This window comes from Gobius niger (genome assembly GCF_951799975.1).
Source record: "Gobius niger genome assembly, chromosome: 20".
NCBI classification, from domain to species: domain Eukaryota; kingdom Metazoa; phylum Chordata; class Actinopteri; order Gobiiformes; family Gobiidae; genus Gobius; species Gobius niger.
In genome coordinates this window covers 4,694,929-4,714,569 of record NC_136871.1, presented here as the reverse complement: position 1 = coordinate 4,714,569, position 19,641 = coordinate 4,694,929, and the positions used below count along the sequence as shown (strand labels likewise).

At 39.9% G+C, this 19,641-nt stretch overlaps 1 protein-coding gene across 1 annotated transcript in view; it reads left to right on the top strand.

Annotated features, from left to right (window-relative positions):
• The window catches only part of matn4 (matrilin 4), a 65,634-nt gene that overhangs the window by 43,889 nt on the left and 2,104 nt on the right, over positions 1 to 19,641 (top strand). Inside the window, exons 8-21 of the mRNA XM_079579253.1 lie at positions 593 to 715; positions 3,165 to 3,287; positions 5,107 to 5,229; positions 5,574 to 5,696; positions 6,001 to 6,123; positions 6,331 to 6,453; positions 6,760 to 6,882; positions 7,225 to 7,347; positions 7,655 to 7,777; positions 10,477 to 10,599; positions 12,291 to 12,520; positions 15,716 to 15,899; positions 16,436 to 16,588; positions 17,651 to 17,755. Of these exons, the coding sequence (XP_079435379.1) occupies positions 593 to 715; positions 3,165 to 3,287; positions 5,107 to 5,229; positions 5,574 to 5,696; positions 6,001 to 6,123; positions 6,331 to 6,453; positions 6,760 to 6,882; positions 7,225 to 7,347; positions 7,655 to 7,777; positions 10,477 to 10,599; positions 12,291 to 12,520; positions 15,716 to 15,899; positions 16,436 to 16,588; positions 17,651 to 17,755 (1,902 nt within the window). The remainder of the gene's footprint in view (positions 1 to 592; positions 716 to 3,164; positions 3,288 to 5,106; positions 5,230 to 5,573; positions 5,697 to 6,000; positions 6,124 to 6,330; positions 6,454 to 6,759; positions 6,883 to 7,224; positions 7,348 to 7,654; positions 7,778 to 10,476; positions 10,600 to 12,290; positions 12,521 to 15,715; positions 15,900 to 16,435; positions 16,589 to 17,650; positions 17,756 to 19,641) is intronic.

Here is a 19,641-nt window from a genome sequence, read left to right as displayed (position 1 = left end):
ATGTGGATTTTCTAAGTGGATAAAAGGGGGAACTATATTGTAAGGCGTAATAATACCAGGAGTAGTTTGGCATCCGCACAGTAAAGTGAAGATTACTGTGCAGTAAAGTGAAGATTACTGCGCGGATTTCGAACTACTCCTGGTATTATTACGCCTTACAATATAGTCCCCCCTTTTATCCGCTTAGAAAATCCACATTGTTTAATTTTGTGTAATTATACTTTGTAGGGAAAACGTGGAAGAGCTTGGTAGCTTCTATCTTGACCAGTTTTGGAGCTATAGTGGAGAGAGGGAAAGGCTAAATGCTGTGTTTACGTGACTGAAGGCACGGGTGAAGACCAGACAGGTCCTAAAGAACTAGTCAAAGCTAAGGTAAGAACATATCTCAGTATGTAAAAACGGTGGCCTATTCCTTTAAGAGACCAAACTACCGTAAACCTGAAACAGAAAATAGAAAAGTGTGCCTTCAGTGTCTCTCCCCTTAGTGCTTTGGATAAAAAAGCAGTCTGTACAAAGATTAGATAGTGAGAAATGCGATGAAAGTGTACACATACAGCTCTGTAGCTCATGGCTTTGCTGCTTCCCTCTTCAGTGATCGACTATTGTTCGTTTGGGAACCACAGTTGTGATCACGAGTGTGTGAGTGTGCTGGGGGGCTTTAACTGTCGCTGTAACGAGGGGTACAGGCTGCTCGCCAACGGGAAGTCCTGCCAGGGTGAGTATAATGCAAACAGGTAAAGGCAAAAAGTTACAGTAGTTGTAGAATAGTGATGTCACTGTTGTTGTTGTTGTTGTAGCTTTGCCTTAAAGTGTTTTTGACATAAAGTTGCATTTGCAGTGCATTAGCTTCAGTAAAGGCGGTTGCAAATGAACAGCTGTTTGAAAGTGGACGTGTAATTGTAGCTTTAAAACATTATCTTTACAAGTCTATGTAAAGAAAAGATAGAAAGACATGCTAAAATAGTTAAAACAAGCTTTCACTTTCAGCTAACGGCAATCAATAACTCTGAAACCGTAGAATCTGGCATGGAGCGGGTCCGGTGATGAATGAAGGGCTTTAAAATGTATGCAGCAGAAGAAGAAACAACCACTTTGAACAGGACAAGTCATAACTATTTGAATCAAAAATATGCAGTTCTCTGAGTATGTTTTTTACAGTGGAAATAAAGCCCAGAAAAAGTTCAAAATGACATTTCATGGAGACATTCCATGTAAAAGTAAATTTTGCATGTGACGTCTCCATGAAGATTTACTCATTATTGTTAGTTGGTTGGCCTGTAGCATTCTTAAAGCCACACTGCGTAATATTTCACCCAAAAAGTAGAATAAAATCCAAATATTTATTTTGTTACAGACATTTGACATGAAAAAACAAATATGTGTGTTTGCTGTGAGCGGCTGACCTCTCCTTAGATCAGACTGTAAGTTTATGAGGAGCGGGGACTCCAGCTCGTCTCCATGGAGATGTTGACGAAAGACAGCCAAATAGGAGATTTAAATAGTTTAGGTCCTCATTTAAATTTGATTAATGCAAAAATATTATTTCCTGTGTCCAGCCTTTTAGGAGCATGTTTTTGTATTGCTGGTAATCATAATCTAAAATGTTGCGCAGTGTGCCTTTAACTTACAGAAAGTATACAGACGGCATCTCGTCATAGAAGGAAGGGGGCATGGCCTCGCCGAGGGGGAACATTTCACTCTTTTTAGCCATTTTCTGGCGAAATATAAACTTATTTAGCGCATACGAATAAAGTCAAGTCTATGTCAGGGCCATATGGATGTTTATTCACAGCGGATTGTTCAGTAGAAGCGAAAAAAAAAACTGCAGCAATAGCAAGCGCTAGCTAGCGTTAGCATTAGCACATTAGCTAACGTGTAGCATGATGTAAGCATTCTCACTCACTTTGCTCCTCCCCATGTCTTTTTATCTTTATTTAGTAAAAAACTATACTCATAATTTAGCATTTTTTTAATAGTTATAGAAAGTTTAGATTTTTCTCCAAATTGTTTTCAAACATGACCATATATGGGTGATTCCAGAGATGCCGTCAGTATAAATAGATACAGATGGCATCTCTGGAATCGCCCATATATGGTCATGTTTGAAAACAGTTAAGGGGAAAAACTATTTTGAAAAAATCTAAACTTTGTGTAATTATTCAAAAACTACTTTAACAAATGTTGAATTATGAACATAGTTTCTACTAAATAAAGAAACAAAGACATGGAGAGGAGCAAAGTGGTTCAACAGCCCATAAATACATGAATAACGGAGAATGCTAACTTCATGCTACATGTTAGCATCGGGCTAATGCTAGCGGTTAGCTAGCGCTTGCTACAACTGCCATTTTTTCACTTCTACTGAACAATCTGCTGTGAGAAAATATCCATATGGGCCCGATTTACACTTGACTTTATTTATGTGATAAATAAGTTCATATTCCACCAGAAAGTGTCTAAAAAGAGGGAAAATTGTGTTTCTCTAAAGATTCTATTTTCCCCCTCGGCGAAGCCACGCCCCCTTCTATGACGAGATGCCGTCTGTGTCTATAGTGTACGTTTAGGTGGCAGAGCTTTTGGTTCAGATGTTGCACAGTTTGGTTGCTGAGTGAAGCTTGCCATAGCAACCACTTTCATTACTTTGGCTAATGCACCACTTGATACAACCTAATTTCAAAAAAACGCCAACTTCTACTTTAAGGAGTGTCTTAGTTTATAGAAAATAGACAGTAGCTGCGCCCCTCTGCCGCACATCTCATCTCCCAGACAAAACCATTTAAAACGCTTTCAAAAACAAGTGCTACATATTTTGAAATGAGCATGTCTGAGCTACGCTGCATGTTTGCACACGGCCGCATGCACCGGAGACGCACACAACACCTGCAGGAACAAAGCACGGGACGTCGCTGAGATACAGACGATTTACAGCTTCTGGAAATCCAAGGCTCCGCGCGCACACAAATCTTTTTACGGCGTAGGAAGCGCACCGTGTAATTGTACAGTCCGCCTGACTGAAATACCAGAGGCTCTTTACGGCGTACATGTGAAAAGACAACGTTGTTTAGATTGACCTTGAGATGAGGGCATGAGCGGAGTCGGGTTGTGTAGGTTCAGCCGTATGTGTCATCTGGAGAAAGCTTCACTTCTGCCTGTGTCTCGTCCAGCCATAGACCTCTGCGCCGAGGGGAAGCACGACTGTGAGCACGTTTGTTTACCTGCTCCCGGAGTCTTCACCTGCGACTGCAACTGGGGATACACCCTGAACGAGGACCAGAAGACCTGCACACGTTAGTCAGGAGACACTTTAGGGCTGCAGGATTATGATTAAAAAAATTCCTCGCGTATCAGACCCATATCAGACCCAGTTCACAGAGCAGATTTTAAACCCACCCAGTCTAAACTACAGGGTGTTAGAGAAATAACAATGGTGTTCGAGAGGATAGATGAAAAACAGGCAGCAGTCTGGATGTCTTATACAGGAGAAGTTTATTTACCATCGGTGCAGGACCCGGAGACATGAATTCGAGACATTGCGCTACCATTCAAGTCTGTATATGCTTCCACAGAAAAGGGATAGATACCCTCTCAGAGCGTCATATTTATACGAAAGCAAACATTCAGTGGCTGAGAGTGGGCGCTTGAGCACCACAGTCAAGTAGTACGACTGTACAGCCTGACCCAGTATGATAAATAGCAATTTAATGTTTTCCTCTAACACAGGGTTTGCAGGTTTTATACATAAGACGGAAAAGTCCTGCCACAATAACTGCAGTTTTTGCGATCTATAAATTGTGACCAGTGTCAATCTAATTGCCTTAATCTTGCAGCCCTAAACCACATCAAGATTTCACTGTTCACGTTCCCATTATACATGCGTTTCCAATGACATCACGCATAGTTCTGGCGGCCATTTTGAATACCGAAGTAGCGGTATGCAGTACTACAACATGTAACAATATCTCTACCCAGGATGAAAATGAAAGACATCTGACTGATTGACGATTGATTTTTACTGTTCGTCATGTCAACAGAGTCTCAGTCTGAGTCAGTGTTTAAGCTGCTCAAGACGTTAGCATGCTACCGGTTAGCAACTGTCAATCAACTGTTAATGGCTTCAACACATGTGCAGCTCACATCTATGAACACTGATGAAATACTACAGTAACAGCATGTTGTATCCAAGGCTAGATGTTTGTGGCTCAGGGCTTTCTCTTGGAGGGGTCAGAGCTAAGCTATTGAAGCTAAATGCTAACCGGTAGCATGCTAGCATCTTGAGCAGCTTCAACACTGACTCACTGGTTTCTTCACATAAACGTGCCTCTCTGGGGCCGTGTTTTTACTGTTATCTTCGTCAGCAATAACTACGGGTAAATGAAGATGCCACTGTCAATCAGTTGTCCTTCTTTTATATCCTGAGTAGAGCTATTGTTCCATGTTATAGTACTGCATTACTCTACTTAGGTATTAAAAATGGCCGCCATAACAACAAAAGTCACATGACTGAAAACCACGTATAGAAAAAAATGTTGGTCAGGAAAACTTGGTATTCATAAGAGTGTTGTCGAACATTTTACTATATTGTCTCACGAAAAGAAGACGCATTTCACACCGCAGCATGAGAAAAGGCTTCAAATTGTGCTGCTTTTAGAAATGCTTGTGCTCGTCTTAACACATTGCTGCTCTGCACTTTTGTGACTAATCAAGCATTACTTTGATAGGAGATATACAAAAAAAAAGCAATATTGGTAACTGGATGTAACTCTAGTTCTATGACAAAAGCCCATATGAACAAAGCTGTAGGATTACCACCAGTCGCTGTGACCCGAAAGATTAAGTAACTCACTTCTATGCCAAGGGAATACAGGTCAGAGCAGCTATAGTTGGACCAATGCTTCATTTCGCACCAAAGTATTCATCCATTCATTCCAGAAATGGCCACATTTCTTGGAGTACTTCATGGGTACTCCAAATGTTGCAGTGAAGCTTGGTCCAAATGATTTTCAGAGCTGAGTTTGTTCAGGCTTCCAGAGAAGGCCATAGTGCAGATTCAAAGTAGGAGCGTATAAACAAATGCGTTTAAAAGAAACCTCTGTGTTGTGTGTTCAGCCATTGATCTGTGCGCTGAAGGAAAGCACGACTGTGAACATGTTTGTTTACCTGCTCCTGGAGTCTTCACCTGCGACTGCAACTGGGGATACACTCTGAGCGAGGACGAGAAGACCTGCACACGTTAGTCAGACTAAACCATATTTATGCACAGATTTATTTCAAACAAACGACTTTTAGGAAAATGCACTGTTATAATCCATACAAGACCATTCTCCTTCTTTTTTCATGGTCATGAAATATAATTGAGTGTATTCACTCGCAACTCTTTTTTAAATCTTGGTCTTTTTTCGACTCTGGACCTGACTCTAGGCCAGTGTCTCGCCAACTCGTCAAATATGTCAACAAGGACACGGACAGTTTGGACTGGACATGCTTTAGTACTTTTGGACCCAAGAACCAGGAATTTAAGAACTTCCAACACTTGCAAAAAAAGCAGTTAAATAATAATTGTGTGTATTGTTCAGCCATAGACCTGTGCGCTGAGGGGAAGCACGACTGTGAACATGTTTGTTTACCTGCTCCTGGAGTCTTCACCTGCGACTGCAACCAAGGATACACTCTGAACGAGGACGAGAAGACCTGCACACGTTAGTCAGACTAACACAATATGCACCACTCTGACTGGCCACAGAGCATTATGTGCACCCCAAAGCCATCCCTGAACTCAGGATGATTCAGTTATTCGTTTTCGACTTGGTTAAAAGGTCTCTGGCCTCTCTGGAGGCAGCTGCCGTGTAAACGGCACCAGTCGAAATCAGAAATCCAAACATGAATACGACCACATCAATTATTAACCTGTAGCTGCTTTAGTTAAAACCAGAAAAAGAAAAACATGTTTTACTCACATTCTTTCCAAAGTAGTAGTAATCCTGTTTGTTGTATACTATTCAGCTATTGATCTTTGCGCCGAGGGGAAGCATGACTGTGAACACGTTTGTTTACCTGCTCCTGGAGTCTTCACCTGCGACTGTAACTGGGGATACACTCTGAACGAGGACGAGAAGACCTGCACACGTTAGTCTCAAAGCACATCAACACTATTACTCTAAGGAAACAGGACATAGTTCCTCACATTTAGATTGGGCGACATCATCAGTGTAACAGAACAAAACATTTTTTTAAATAAAATGAGATTTTGCCTGTAATACATTAGACTAAAGCAATATTGGACCGATATCCTACAAAGGATCAGTTAACTAACTGCATTATTATATTGTTCAGCCATAGACCTTTGTGCTGAAGGGAAGCACGACTGTGAACATGTTTGTTTACCTGCTCCCGGAGTCTTCACCTGCGACTGCAACCAAGGATACACTCTGAATGAGGACGAGAAGACCTGCACACGTTAGTCAGACTAACAAATACACAGACCGGTCACAACATTGTGCAAACAACTATATTCTCCATCTTTTATATTGAGACTTAAATGAGTGTATGCACTCCAACCACTTATACAGTTTTCTTTTTAAACCCGAGACTTAACATCACTTTTATAGACTCATGACTTGACCCACGGTCAATGTCTCGCCCAGGATGTCGACATGGACACACACAGTTTGGACTGGACATGTCCAGTGTTTAGAACATTCCACAATTAATGAACAGCCCTAATTTCAAAACCGTAAACTAATGCTATTGTATATTGTTCAGCCATTGATCTTTGCGCCGAGGGGAAGCACGACTGTGAGCACGTTTGTTTACCTGCTCCTGGAGTCTTCACCTGCGACTGTAACCAAGGATACAGTCTGAACGAGGACGAGAAGACCTGCACACGTTAGTCAGCCTAACACTACTTACATATTTATCTATTATTCACAGACTTGAACTACCTGCTTAGTACCAGAGACACTTACAGTGCTGAGACTAAGTGAATTCTTTTTTGTTCTTTTTTCATGTTCTTGAAACAAGTGCATACACTTGTGACTCTTTTATCCTGGACTAAATAGTATTGTTTCAGTTTTTCTTAATGTTTTTTTTTTTTTTTTTTTTTTTTTACGGGGGGTAAATGAGTGCACCAGTTATTTGGCACTCAACACATTGACCTGCGACCAATAAGGGATTATATGAGACATTTCATGCTGTATTAGTGAACTAATGCTGTTGTATATTGTTCAGCCATAGACCTGTGTGCTATGGGGAAGCACGACTGTGAGCACGTTTGTTTACCTGCTCCCGGAGTCTTCACCTGCGACTGCAACCAAGGATACAATCTGAATGAGGACGAGAAGACCTGCACACGTTAGTCAGGAGATACTGTATAAACAAGACCCTTACAAAGTTCAAATTATGAATAATCTCTTATTATTAAAATAGCCATTAATATTATTGAGTGTTTTAATTAATCTGCATCCCTAAACCCTTTCTAAAACAAGCAATGGTTGTTTTCTCCTTATACCAAAGATGCATTTCACCAGCATTGCTTCGCTTGCATGTGCCACGTGTAGAACTGCAATAACAAACGTTACTGCACTTCTCTGACTAATAGTCGATGTGAAGAGTTGAGGTGATACTGATTTGTACTAATGTTATGTTGTTCACGATTCAGCCATTGACCTGTGCGCTGAAGGCAAACATGACTGTGAGCAGATCTGCATTCCTTCTCCTGGAGCCTTCACCTGTGACTGCAACAAGGGCTTTAAACTCAACAAGGACAAGAAGACATGCATAAGTACGTTCAGAAAAAATAGGGGAGGCTTTTTTGTGTGGAGCTCTCCCCATGCTTGGGTTGGTAATTTTTCCAAAAGTTGCTCAACAGGTTTCGTTCACATGACATTACAACATTGTACAGAGCCTATTCTACAGACGGCAACGCGTAGAATGGGAATTTTTCACTGTTTTTAGCATGCTGTAAACATATTAATCACACACCAGTGTTAATTTTGACAACATATTTTAAGTTAGTTTTAGTCTTAGTCTTTTAACTAAAATAATCAAGATTTAGGCAAAAGAAATATTTTCAAATTTAGTTTAGTTTTAGTCGACTAAAATGGCATGTCAATTTTAGTCGACTAAATTTAAAGGAATAGGCCACCGTTTTTACATACTGAGATATGTTCTTACCTTAGCTTTGACGAGTTCTTTAGGACCTGTCTGGTCTTCACCCGTGCCTTCAGTCACGTAAACAGACGGCGTTAGCATTTAGCCTCTCCCTCTCTCCACTATAGCTCCAAAACAGGTCAAGATAGAAGCTACCAAGCTCTTCCACGTTTTCCCTATTTAAATATGGTCACTACAAAGTATAATTACACAAAATTAAACAATGTGGATTTTCTAAGCGGATAAAAGGGGGAACTATATTGTAAGGCGTAATAATACCAAAAGTAATTTGGCATCCGCACAGTAAAGTGAAGATTACTGTGCGGATTTCGAACTACTCCTGGTATTATTACGCCTTACAATATAGTTCCCCCTTTTATCCGCTTAGAAAATCCACATTGTTTAATTTTGTGTAATTATACTTTGTAGTGGAACACTAACCATATTTAAATAGGGAAAACGTGGAAGAGCTTGGTAGCTTCTATCTTGACCTGTTTTGGAGCTATAGAGGAGAGGGGGAGAGGCTAAATGCTAACGCCGTCTGCGCTGTGTTTACGTGACTGAAGGCACGGGTGAAGATCAGACAGGTCCTAAAGAACTCGTCAAAGCTAAGGTAAGAACATATCTCAGTATGCAATAACGGTGGCCTCTTCCTTTAAGACAAATTTATTGGACTTTGCATTTACAATATTCATGATAATCATATTTAATCTTGTTCCTCTGCTTCATGGAGCTGCTCCCACATGAACAAAGCTCAGAGCTGATCCTTTGGCAAAGAATTTGTTTTTTTCTTTCACACTGTCATTAGAAGTTTGGGTGATTTTAATCTCTCCTTTTCATTTTTATTTAGTCTCATTATAGTCATTTAGTTTTAGTCTCTTGAAAAACTTTAAATGTAGTTTTAGTCAAATTTTAGTCATCAAAAATATCACTTTGACTAAAATTAAGACTAAATATTTTAGTCGACAAAATTAACATCAATTAATGTCACACACCTCATCAAGTGAAGCCAAAATCGGTTCCATGTGGGTGTTTTTTCACAGTAAATTGAAGAGAAAAAATGGCACTCGTGCTAATGTTAGCATGTGTAGCATGAAGCTAACGTCGTTTCCTGGTTAGCATTGTCTGTTTTTGAAGTTTTTATGACCGTTTGAACCATTTTGTCCTCTCCATGTCTCTGTATCTTTATTTGGTTGAAAACTACGTTTATAATTCAGTATGAAAGTATTTTTTCAGACGTTACGTCATCCTAACGTTTGCGGACAACTAGCAAGTCTGCTAGTCCGGGAGACTGTTAGCCTCCTCAATGTGCTTTTGCTATAATCGTTAGCATTAGCCACCAAACATCGCAAATTATGAACAATCCAGATATTTTCAGTTGTTGTCAACCCATCGACCACATTTAGGTGATGTCAAAGCCTTAGTTAGAAGTCATTAATAAATGTACAGACCAGTGTTAATTTTGACAACATATTTTAATTTAGTTTTAGTCTTAGTCTTTTGACGAAAATGTAATTCGATTTTAGTCTAGTTTAGTCGACTAAAATTGCAAGTAAATTTAGTCGACTAAATTTAAGACAAATTTAGTCGCCTTTGCATTGATAATATTCATTATAATCATATTTAATCTGGTTCCTCTGCTTCATGGAGCTGCTCCACATGAACAAAGCTCAGAGCTGATCCTTTGGCAGAGAATTTACATGATCTGAGGCTCTTTCAGACGGTCAATACAAGTTTGGATGATTTTAGTCTCTCCCTTTCATTTTTATTTAGTCTTATTTTAGTCTGGACATTTTAGTCATAGTTTTAGTCTCATGAAAAACTTTTAATTTAGTTTTAGTCCAATTTTAGTCGTCAAAAATAACACTTTGACTAAAATTAAGACTAAATATTTTAGTCGACGAAATTAACACTGGTACAGACCTTTTTTAGATTTTGCTTTAGATAGAATAAATTAGCATGTAAAAGTGTCCTCTGAGCTAAATGCTAACTTCAGTTAAGTTTCTGCTTTTTGTGTGGTCGGACACACATTCAGTGGCCACTAACCATCAGCTTGTAATATGTTAATGATGAGGAAAACACAGAAATTGAAGGTGTCCAGAAGTAGTGACAAAATTAAAAAATATGAGTGTGATGAAGGCTAACAATCCATCCACACGCTCCAGTCCTGACCAACATCCTTTTTCAAGGTCTTGAGAGAGGTCCTAGGGCCTACTTCTCCTGACAGCTTGCTCTGGCCTCAATTGGAAGAATTGATCCCAAACAAGATGACACATTTCCCTACAGGGACAGGTACAGGGTCCAGTTGTCTAATATTCTGTTTGCTTTCAGACATGGACATGTGTAAGACGGTGGAGCACGGCTGTGAGCACCAGTGTGTGAGCACCCCTGGGTCCTACCACTGCATCTGTCCTGAGGGTCAGCCACTGCAGGACGACGGCAAGAGCTGCGGCAGTAAGTCCCCCAAACGGCATGTTATTAAAAAAAGGGAGAAAATGCTAAATTCCAATACAAATGATGTTTAATGATGATGATTTATGATGAAAATGCAGTTAGAAGTGATAGACAGGAGGCACTCGTTTGACTCTTATCACAGTGAAACTTATTCCACTTTAAAGGGGCTGGATGCAAGTTCGCCATTTTATACTCACTACTGCCACCTCAGGCCATATGTGTAACTGATTTTAGAGGCAGTTGTGGTGAACAGGTCTAAGCTCATTCTACACATTAGGACATTGTTGGAACATGTAGGTGGAGGAAAATACATAATTTTATCATTTTTAAACTTCTTATAGTCCCTTTAATTCTAAAGCACATTTTGGGCCAGATCTTGTGGCAGCGCACGGGGCGGCGCAGGCTCTTGGCGAATTATTTTCCGAGTGGCGGCGCTATATGTGCCATTCGCCTCCGCCACCTGTGAGGGGGCGTCACAAGAGGAGGCGACTGCACTGATGGAAACACGGCTGACATTCACTTCCTCGTTTACATTGCGCTGTCTTGCGTTCTTTCTTAAGCCTTAGGCTCTCACAGGTCAAACTAAAAACTTTATTTACCCCATCGTGAGCTAAACCATGTTCACGTCTCCAGAGAAAAAGAGCTACAGCGTCCGCTGTGGCGCGGATCGGCCGCGCTTGGCGTGAACGCGAAGCAAAACAAAAGCACATGTTCACCCCCCACAACCACCTCCTGGACGCAGAGTCGATCTGGTTGGAGGAAAATCTGTGTCTCCACCCACTTAAATGCGCTAAGTCTGGATTGGCAAGATCACAAAGTGCTCCTACTGAGCGCAAAATATCACGCTATCGTCTCCGTTTTGATGCACAAGGTCCTGAATGAATAAGCATCTACAAATAGCAGCCCATGATTGGCATTTCTAATCATCCAGACAAAAAACTGTGAAAATTCAGAACAATATGCTAAAAATGTGTAATTTCAGAAGGCATTTGCAAATCTACATTTTCAGTTGGCCTGCCCAAATCCAGTAGGATTATAGAGGAGGAAGATCAAAGTGGAAAGTTAACTGAACAAACCTATTTATGGTCAAAAGCAGTGATTCATTAATAGCCTGTTAGGTTGGCTCATCCATCATTCTTTAGCTATTCTCAAGTAAGATCTAGTCTCATGAACTGGAGATTGGTCTACAAACTACAATGTTAAAAGAAAAAAAAAAAATCAGTATATCTGTATGGACCTGCCCTTTTTAATGCATCTATACTGTAACAGAGTAAGTTTAATGTGTGAGAAAACCTGGCTCAGACTGATGTGTAAAGCAGATTAACTTTGTCTGGAGCCGGACTGAACAAAGATTAACTGTTTTTTTTTATGAAATGTCCCTTTCTTTGGTTGAGTCGTGGGAAACCCTATATGTCTGCCAAAGTTTTTAGCACCATGAACACAGAATTATTTATTATTTTCAACGTCCAAGCACCGCTCCAACTGGCTACATCCGAGTGAAATACAACCCTTAGAGATCAGCATATCACCTGAATGTTATTACTGTTTTAAGTTATATTTATTATTTCACTGCAGCAGCAAGGGCAGGCGAGTGTCATGGTTAAGTTATGTTACAGAAATACCAGGCCTGTGATGTTCAAAATGAAAAGTCATGATCTTAGACCTTTGCTTTCCCCTCTCTTTCCCCGCAGCGTGTAAATCTGCCATCATCGACCTGGTGCTCGTGATTGACGGTTCCAAGAGCGTGCGTCCGCAGAACTTCGAGCTGGTGAAGAAGTTCGTGAACCAGGTGGTGGACTCTCTGGACGTCTCGGCTCACGGCACGCGGGTGGGGCTGGTGCAGTACTCCAGCCGCGTGCGCACCGAGTTCCCCCTCAACATGTACCACAAGGCCGACGAGATCAAGGCGGCGGTCATGAAGGTGGGTAGTGTCCGTAACAGGTCATTATAGACAACTGAGTTCTTTCCATTCTATTCTTTCCATTTTCCTAAAAGTATTTAATTAGCAAATGAGTAAATTGTTGGATATTGCCATTTGGCTGCCATAGACTTAAAGGGATATTTCAGGATTTTTGACATAGGGCCTCATTTCCTAGTTATCCAGGTGCCCTCAGGTGCACTGTGGAGCAGACTGTTTTTAATGCAGGCTATCTGATACCATAGAAATGCACTAGCCTTGCATTAGCCTAGCGCCACGAAACTCTACAAACATAAGAACTGCATGAATTACAAAAAAAAATATCTCCAGGTACCAGCAACACTCTGGATAACTAGGAAGTGAGGCCCTATGTCAAAAATCCTGAAACACCCCTTTAAAGCAGTACTAAGTAACTTGTTAACCTTAATAAATCCTTAGTTCCTCTGGGGTAATACAAGTGTTAATGGGATGATTGGAGGGTCTTTCATCTCCCCCTGGTGTCTCTGGCCAGAAAACCACAATTGCAACTTGACTGCCACCGGACCGGAGCCACCAATACACACTAATAGAATCATGAAGAAGAAGCTAACATGCTAACGGGCAAAGCTAACTGCGGGCTAGCACCATTTAAACAGTATTAACAGCCAAGTTTGAGTGGAAAAAAAAAAATTCCATTGTAAGTACAATATCCCTCTCTCCCTTTTCTGTCAGCAGTATTTACTCTCACGGACAATTAATAAGTTAAAAAAAACTTGCTACGACACCTGCAGTTGCACTTATGGCCTCTAGGGGCAAGAGTTACTTAGTACTGCTTTAACATATACAGACTGACATCCAGGACCAGTTCATCAAAGACCAAAGCTGAGACTTTGAAAATAAATATAACATAAAACTAGTGTGGTTGAAAATGTAATACCTTGAACGGCTGCACAATATAGATACAGACGGCATCTCTGGAATCGCCCATATATGGTCATTTTTGAAAACAGTTAAGGGGGAAAACAATTTTGAAAAAATGAAATGTTTCTCTAATTATTCAAAAACTACTGTAACAAATGCTGAATTATGAATATAGTTTTCTACTAAATAATGATACAAAGACATGGGGAGGAGCAAAGTGGTTCAACAGCCCATAAATACATAAATAACAGAGAATGCTAACTTGATGCTACATGTTAGCATCGGGCTAATGCTAACGGTTAGCTAGTGCTAGCTACAACTGCCGTTTTTTCACTTCTACTGAACAATCTGTTGCGACAAAATATCCATATTAGCCCGATTTACACTTGACTTTATTTGTATGTGATAAATAAATTGATATTCCACCAGAAAATGGCAAAAAAGTGTGTTTCCTGTGTTTCTCTAAAGATTCTAATTTCCCCCTCGGCGAAGCCACGCCCCCTTCTATGACGCGATGCCGTCTGTATCTATAGGAAAAAAAATCTAAATTGCTATATTGCTTATGTCTTCATTTGACTGAGATCGACACTTTTTCATTACAGACTCAGCCAAAAACAAACAAAACAAAATGAATTGTATAAATGAACTTATGAATGTGTAAAAGTTCAGCTTGATTTAAAGGGACTAGATGCAAGTTGGTCATTTTATACTCTCTACTGCTACCTCAGGTCTCTACGTTAAGCTCGTGCATGACGGCACTTTGGACCCGAAGTAACAACTTTTTGAGTGACAGTGCAGGATTTTCAAGCTCATTCTACACATTAGGACATTCCTGGAACATGTAGGAGGAGGAAAATACATAATTGTAATAACTAGTTACTTGCGATTTTTGTGTTTAATTAGAATGGACCATATAGTCTTGAAATAGTTTAGAAAAATATTGCAATAAAATCCTTATATATATAACAATATTATTGCAATATTTATTTTATTTGGTCGGGACAGTGCATGTTAATGAACATACATGGGTCTCATGCATGTAAACAAGCCACACCGGATTGTAGCCTTGGGCTAATTTCCATCCTTCGTCCCCCATGCGCACTCTCAAACACACTCTCATATTGTACATGTTTTTAGTGGTAGGGGAAACCGGAGTACCCGGAGGAAACTTACGCAGACACGGGGAGAACATGCAAACTCCACACAGAAAGACCCCGTCCAGGTGGGAATCGAACCCTGGACCTTCCAGCTGTGAAGCACGAGGGCTGTGCTACGATACCGCCCATATTGAAATAATATTGCACAGCCGTATTGCATATCGCAAGTTACTTCCCTAATACCTTGCTCAGCGTTGTCACAAGAATCAACTGTATCTTTAGAAACAATCAAAGTATTTGAAGCCAGGCTGTTTTTTTATTTTTTAAGTTATATTTCTCATGAAGTATTTACATCTGACTTATTATGTACACTAAAATACAAACAATCACCTTGTTGGTTCCTTATAATTCTTTTATGTATAATTCAAAATTGCCCACATGGTAATTCATATAATTTACACTGACACATATTTGGTAAATTGCCTGAATACTTGTTATTTGCTCTTAATAGTGTTTTAATGCTAAGATAATTAAGTTTTATCGGGACAAACTTGCACCTTCTGGGTGACTTTAACTCCTCCATCTCAGTGCCAAATGCGCAGTGTAAAGGACTCACACATGGCTCATTTTCATCTCTGTGTGGAGTCAGAGTCGGAGGTTGGTCAGTGGTTTATTGACATGACAAACATTATCTCAACGCTTGGGTGGAGTCACACAGTAAAACTCATTCAGTAACATCTGCTCCTCCCCATGTGAGAGTACGACGCTTTCACATTTCATCATCTGAAAGCTAAAGGTCCATGTGATAGTCAAAACTGTATATAATATAACACACAATGGAGACTGAAAAACAACATCCTGGGTGAATATGATGAGTCATGTGGCATTATTACCATCCAAGGGCTCCCTCTAGTGACACAAATATGGCACAACAAGTATTTTGACTGATCTTTGACTCATAAAGTACACAAATGGAAAGAAAAACAAGCCATACATATTATTAATGAGATAATTCCAGGACAAAATGCCACATATACTACATTAGGAGAGGGATTATAACAATATCCTTAGTTCTGACGCAAAACTCCCACTGGATTATTATTCCTCATCATTCCCACTACTTGCGTACCTAATTTTAACCGACTTTACTGTGGAAATCCTGGGATTTCGGGGAGTACATTAATGTGAGTGTGTGTTTCAGGTGGAGTACATGGAGAAGGGCACGATGACGGGCCTGGCTCTGAAGCACATGCTGGAGAACAGTTTCTCAGAGACGGAGGGGGCTCGTCCCGTCGGCCGCAACATCCCACGCATAGGCTTGGTGTTCACTGACGGGCGCTCGCAGGACGACATCACGGAGTACGCCAAGAAGGCCAAGGAGGCTGGTGAGGCATTTACAAAGAAACACGTGGAAAAGGATTTTATACAAAACATAAATGAAATGCAAGAATCACATGAATGTCAGAATGTGGTTTTAGTAGCGGGTTGAATTACTGGGTTACATGGTTTTGTACATTATAGTATCCCACAGAGAGAATATTTGTTGTATGAGCATAAATTACTGCTTCCCAATGGGATTTCAGTTTAATTTTGCTTAATGGTGCAGCCCTTTTTTCCTTAAAGTGCGTATGACAGGTTTTTATGACTTATTTAGATGGATAACATCTGTTGTAAGCAAAACATTGTTGAGGCATCCATGGAGCGCTAGGGGCTCAGAGTCCAATGCCTTATTTTTATAAATGTTTAATTCCAATACAAGAGATGACTTTAACTGTGAAAAGTTTATTATGACCTTCAGAATCACTGTATTGTCTGAATATGATTCAAAATAACTCTAAAAAGCCTCCCAACAACATAAAAAAGCAACCTGTACTGAAAAGCAAACCTTTATATATATTGTTTTTGTTGTTTTCCTGTGCAGGTATCACCATGTACGCGGTGGGAGTGGGTAAAGCGGTGGAGGATGAGCTGAGGGAGATCGCCTCTGATCCTGTGGAGAAACACTTCTACTACACCACTGACTTCTCTGCCATCAGCACCATCGCAGAGAACCTCAAACTCAACGTGTGTCCAGGTAAAGCCTGAGGCCACGCAAAACCAGCCACTTCAGTCAGATGTTTCAGATTTTACCCATCAGGCTGTCAGGAAGCTGAACTCTCTCCTTCCCCCTGCTCTCTCTGTGGTCCACTCCAGCCCCCTCAAGGACACTGCAAGAGACACACACATCTATTTTACAGTAAAAACCACGTTAAAGGCCCTCTATTCGTAGAGTGCTGTGCATCTAATTTAATTATATAGCATTAGTATCAGTTTCATGAAGTTGCGGGCTAGCTTGTTAGCACTTCTGTGACGGTGATCGCGAAAAGTGACTCTGCACATTTTGAAAAGTGCTTAGAAACTCATCCCTATGGAAAGTTTGGAGGTTTGAGTTTTGGACAGAACTGGCTCACTCCCTTTTCATTGTAATGGGAAAAATAAATCTCCTGCAGACTTTCAGTACAGTTTCTCTAGATCTGACTGTGCTGCATGTTTTTGATGGGTTTCAGTAGAAATAAAATGCTAAAAAGCTACAGCTAATTACAGCCATTTTTGGGTCCCGACCTACCATTTGAGAATCACTGATCTATGCATACCTCCCTGTAGATACCTCTTTTTTATTCCTTTTTTATTCAATTGTCACTAACACAATATTTCAGCTTGTTTGCAAAAATAGAAAGAGTTGGCATGTAATTTTCCCTTTGCATGGTATCGTTTTCTCTTATAACATTCAGAGTTAATTTGGTCGGACACTAGAGATGTTGAAATCTTTACCTTTACATGTTTCAGTCGCCACCTGCAGGCCGTCAACAGAAGTATCTAATCCTGGTGTCTGACCAAATGAACTCTGAAAGTTATAGTTACACAAATAGACACAATGCACTTAATAAGCTTAACTGGAATCATTTTCAAGTCAGGTCTTTTCCAGTGCAAACACTATATGAATGAATTCCATTGAAAACATATACTGTACCTGCAAGGAAGAGCAACAAAAAGAAAGTACTGTTTTTAAATTGAGTTACATGTTAATATATTTAAACAACCTCTATCAATAACCTGTTTTCTCTGCCTGTCTTTCCTTGTTCTTATCCCCCTGCAGCGGAGAGTCAGGGCGAGATCGAGGTCAAGGACCCCTGCGCCTGTGAGAGTTTGGTGGAGTTCCAGCAGGCCACCATGAGCAGCCTGGAGCAGCTCACTCAAAAGCATATCCTTTTGCACAGGACGCCCTGATGCAGAGAGAGACAGAGTGAGAGAGGGATTTTACGGGAATGAGACTCACGCCCCATCCCACACGCTGCCAGTAAAGCTATTAGCATCTCTTAACATGGGCAGAGGATGAGAGGCAGGGGGAGACTGTGCGGATGTGAACAAAAGCATCTCCCTAGAACACGAGATGCTTAAAAAAAAGTACAAAAAAATGTCTATGCCCTTTTATAACTGATGTATGAGCACAATTGGTACACATACTGATTCAAGGTGTAACATATGTGAGACTACACCCCATTAATCAGTAAAATATCAATAATAATAAACACCAAAGCCAAACCTAGTTATATATGCATACATTTACGGGGAAATATCTCCCATTACCCTTACTATAAATGAGTAATGATTCTATGTGATGAGTCATGTGGCTTCTAAAGGGCTGCAATGGCTCCATCTAGTGTGGAAACCGAGTCACGACAGGAGGAGTAAAATTTGAGAAAAGTGACTGGCTTTAACATAAGTGTTCATCTGCAGTACATTATCTTAAAGCTATCCATGGAAAGATAAATGTGCACAAAGTTCGCATTTAAAACAGAAAAAGACAGGGATGTTACCAGCTGTTATTTGGTGCATAGTTGTGTTGATTTATCATAGGAAAGAATTGTAAAGCTGTATATGGTGAGTTAGAGCAATAATTCAGGGGAACTGTCTTGTTTAAAACGTAGAAAATATTTAAATAATTACCTAGTGTGATGAGTCACGTTGCTTCTAAAATGTTACAATGGCTCCCTCTAGTGCAGAAAACCCGTCACAACGACATGGACAGGAGAGTGGATTTGAGAATCTAAAAAGTCTCTGTCTCAGGAGAACAATCTGATCAATTTACGTTGTTATTTGTAAATAAACTATCAATAACCTATTTTCTCTGCATTCCCTGCTGTGGAGAGTCAGAGGGGATCTTACACATAATTTGTTGAACTTGCATGATTTTTGTTCACAAACAAATGACAAATATTGGCAAATGTTTTATAAATTTGGGCATTTTTAAAATAAGTTTCTCATCTACTCACGGATTCAGTGTTTATCCTTTTCAGCAACAATGATAACTGTTAAAACACAGATGCATTTGTTGTGCTGCAAGAGCTCCGTCTTGTGGATTTTTTGTGAGGTGGACAGGGACGTCAGGGATGTGATTAGATTAAAGGAGCTATCCTTGATTTTTTAATTTTCTGTTATTGTTATAAAATTAGTTTTGTCCTTTAGTATATGGTAAAAGCAGACATTTATCCAAAAAACACTGGCCTTTTAAACAGTCATAAAATGTCAGGCTAGGCATTTTTTACAGTGAAATGACAATTTTCCTCCTGAAAGTTGTGAAAACTGGTTTAAACTGAAATGTTGATGTTGTAAATGCATTAGGAAAGTTTGAGATGAGTTTGGACCAGAAAATAGCAATTTGAAAATTGAGTGACCCTGTTTCGTTGTACAATCAGGTATAGCTCCTTAAGGAAAAGAAAGTTACGTGTCCATGTCATTGTTGGCAGGATACTTTACCCGTGCCCAAATGATGAAAATAACAAAAGAAATGTCATGAAAAATGTAATTCTCTATAACATCTAAACATGTTAAAAATATTTATTGGTAGTTTTCACAAGAGGGATTTATCAGTGGCGGCATTTTCATTAGAAATGTCTCCAAATTGGCACATTAGCTTTTCCTTTATGAACACTAGAAGTTCCTATGCACCTGCACGTAGCAGTTTATGTTTATGCAAAGTTTATCTTCTTATTTTAGAAACATCTAAAAGAGAAATACACAAAGATTGACTTTCATTTGATGTATTAACTTATATTTGTATTCATATGTAGGTTTATTTATTGATAG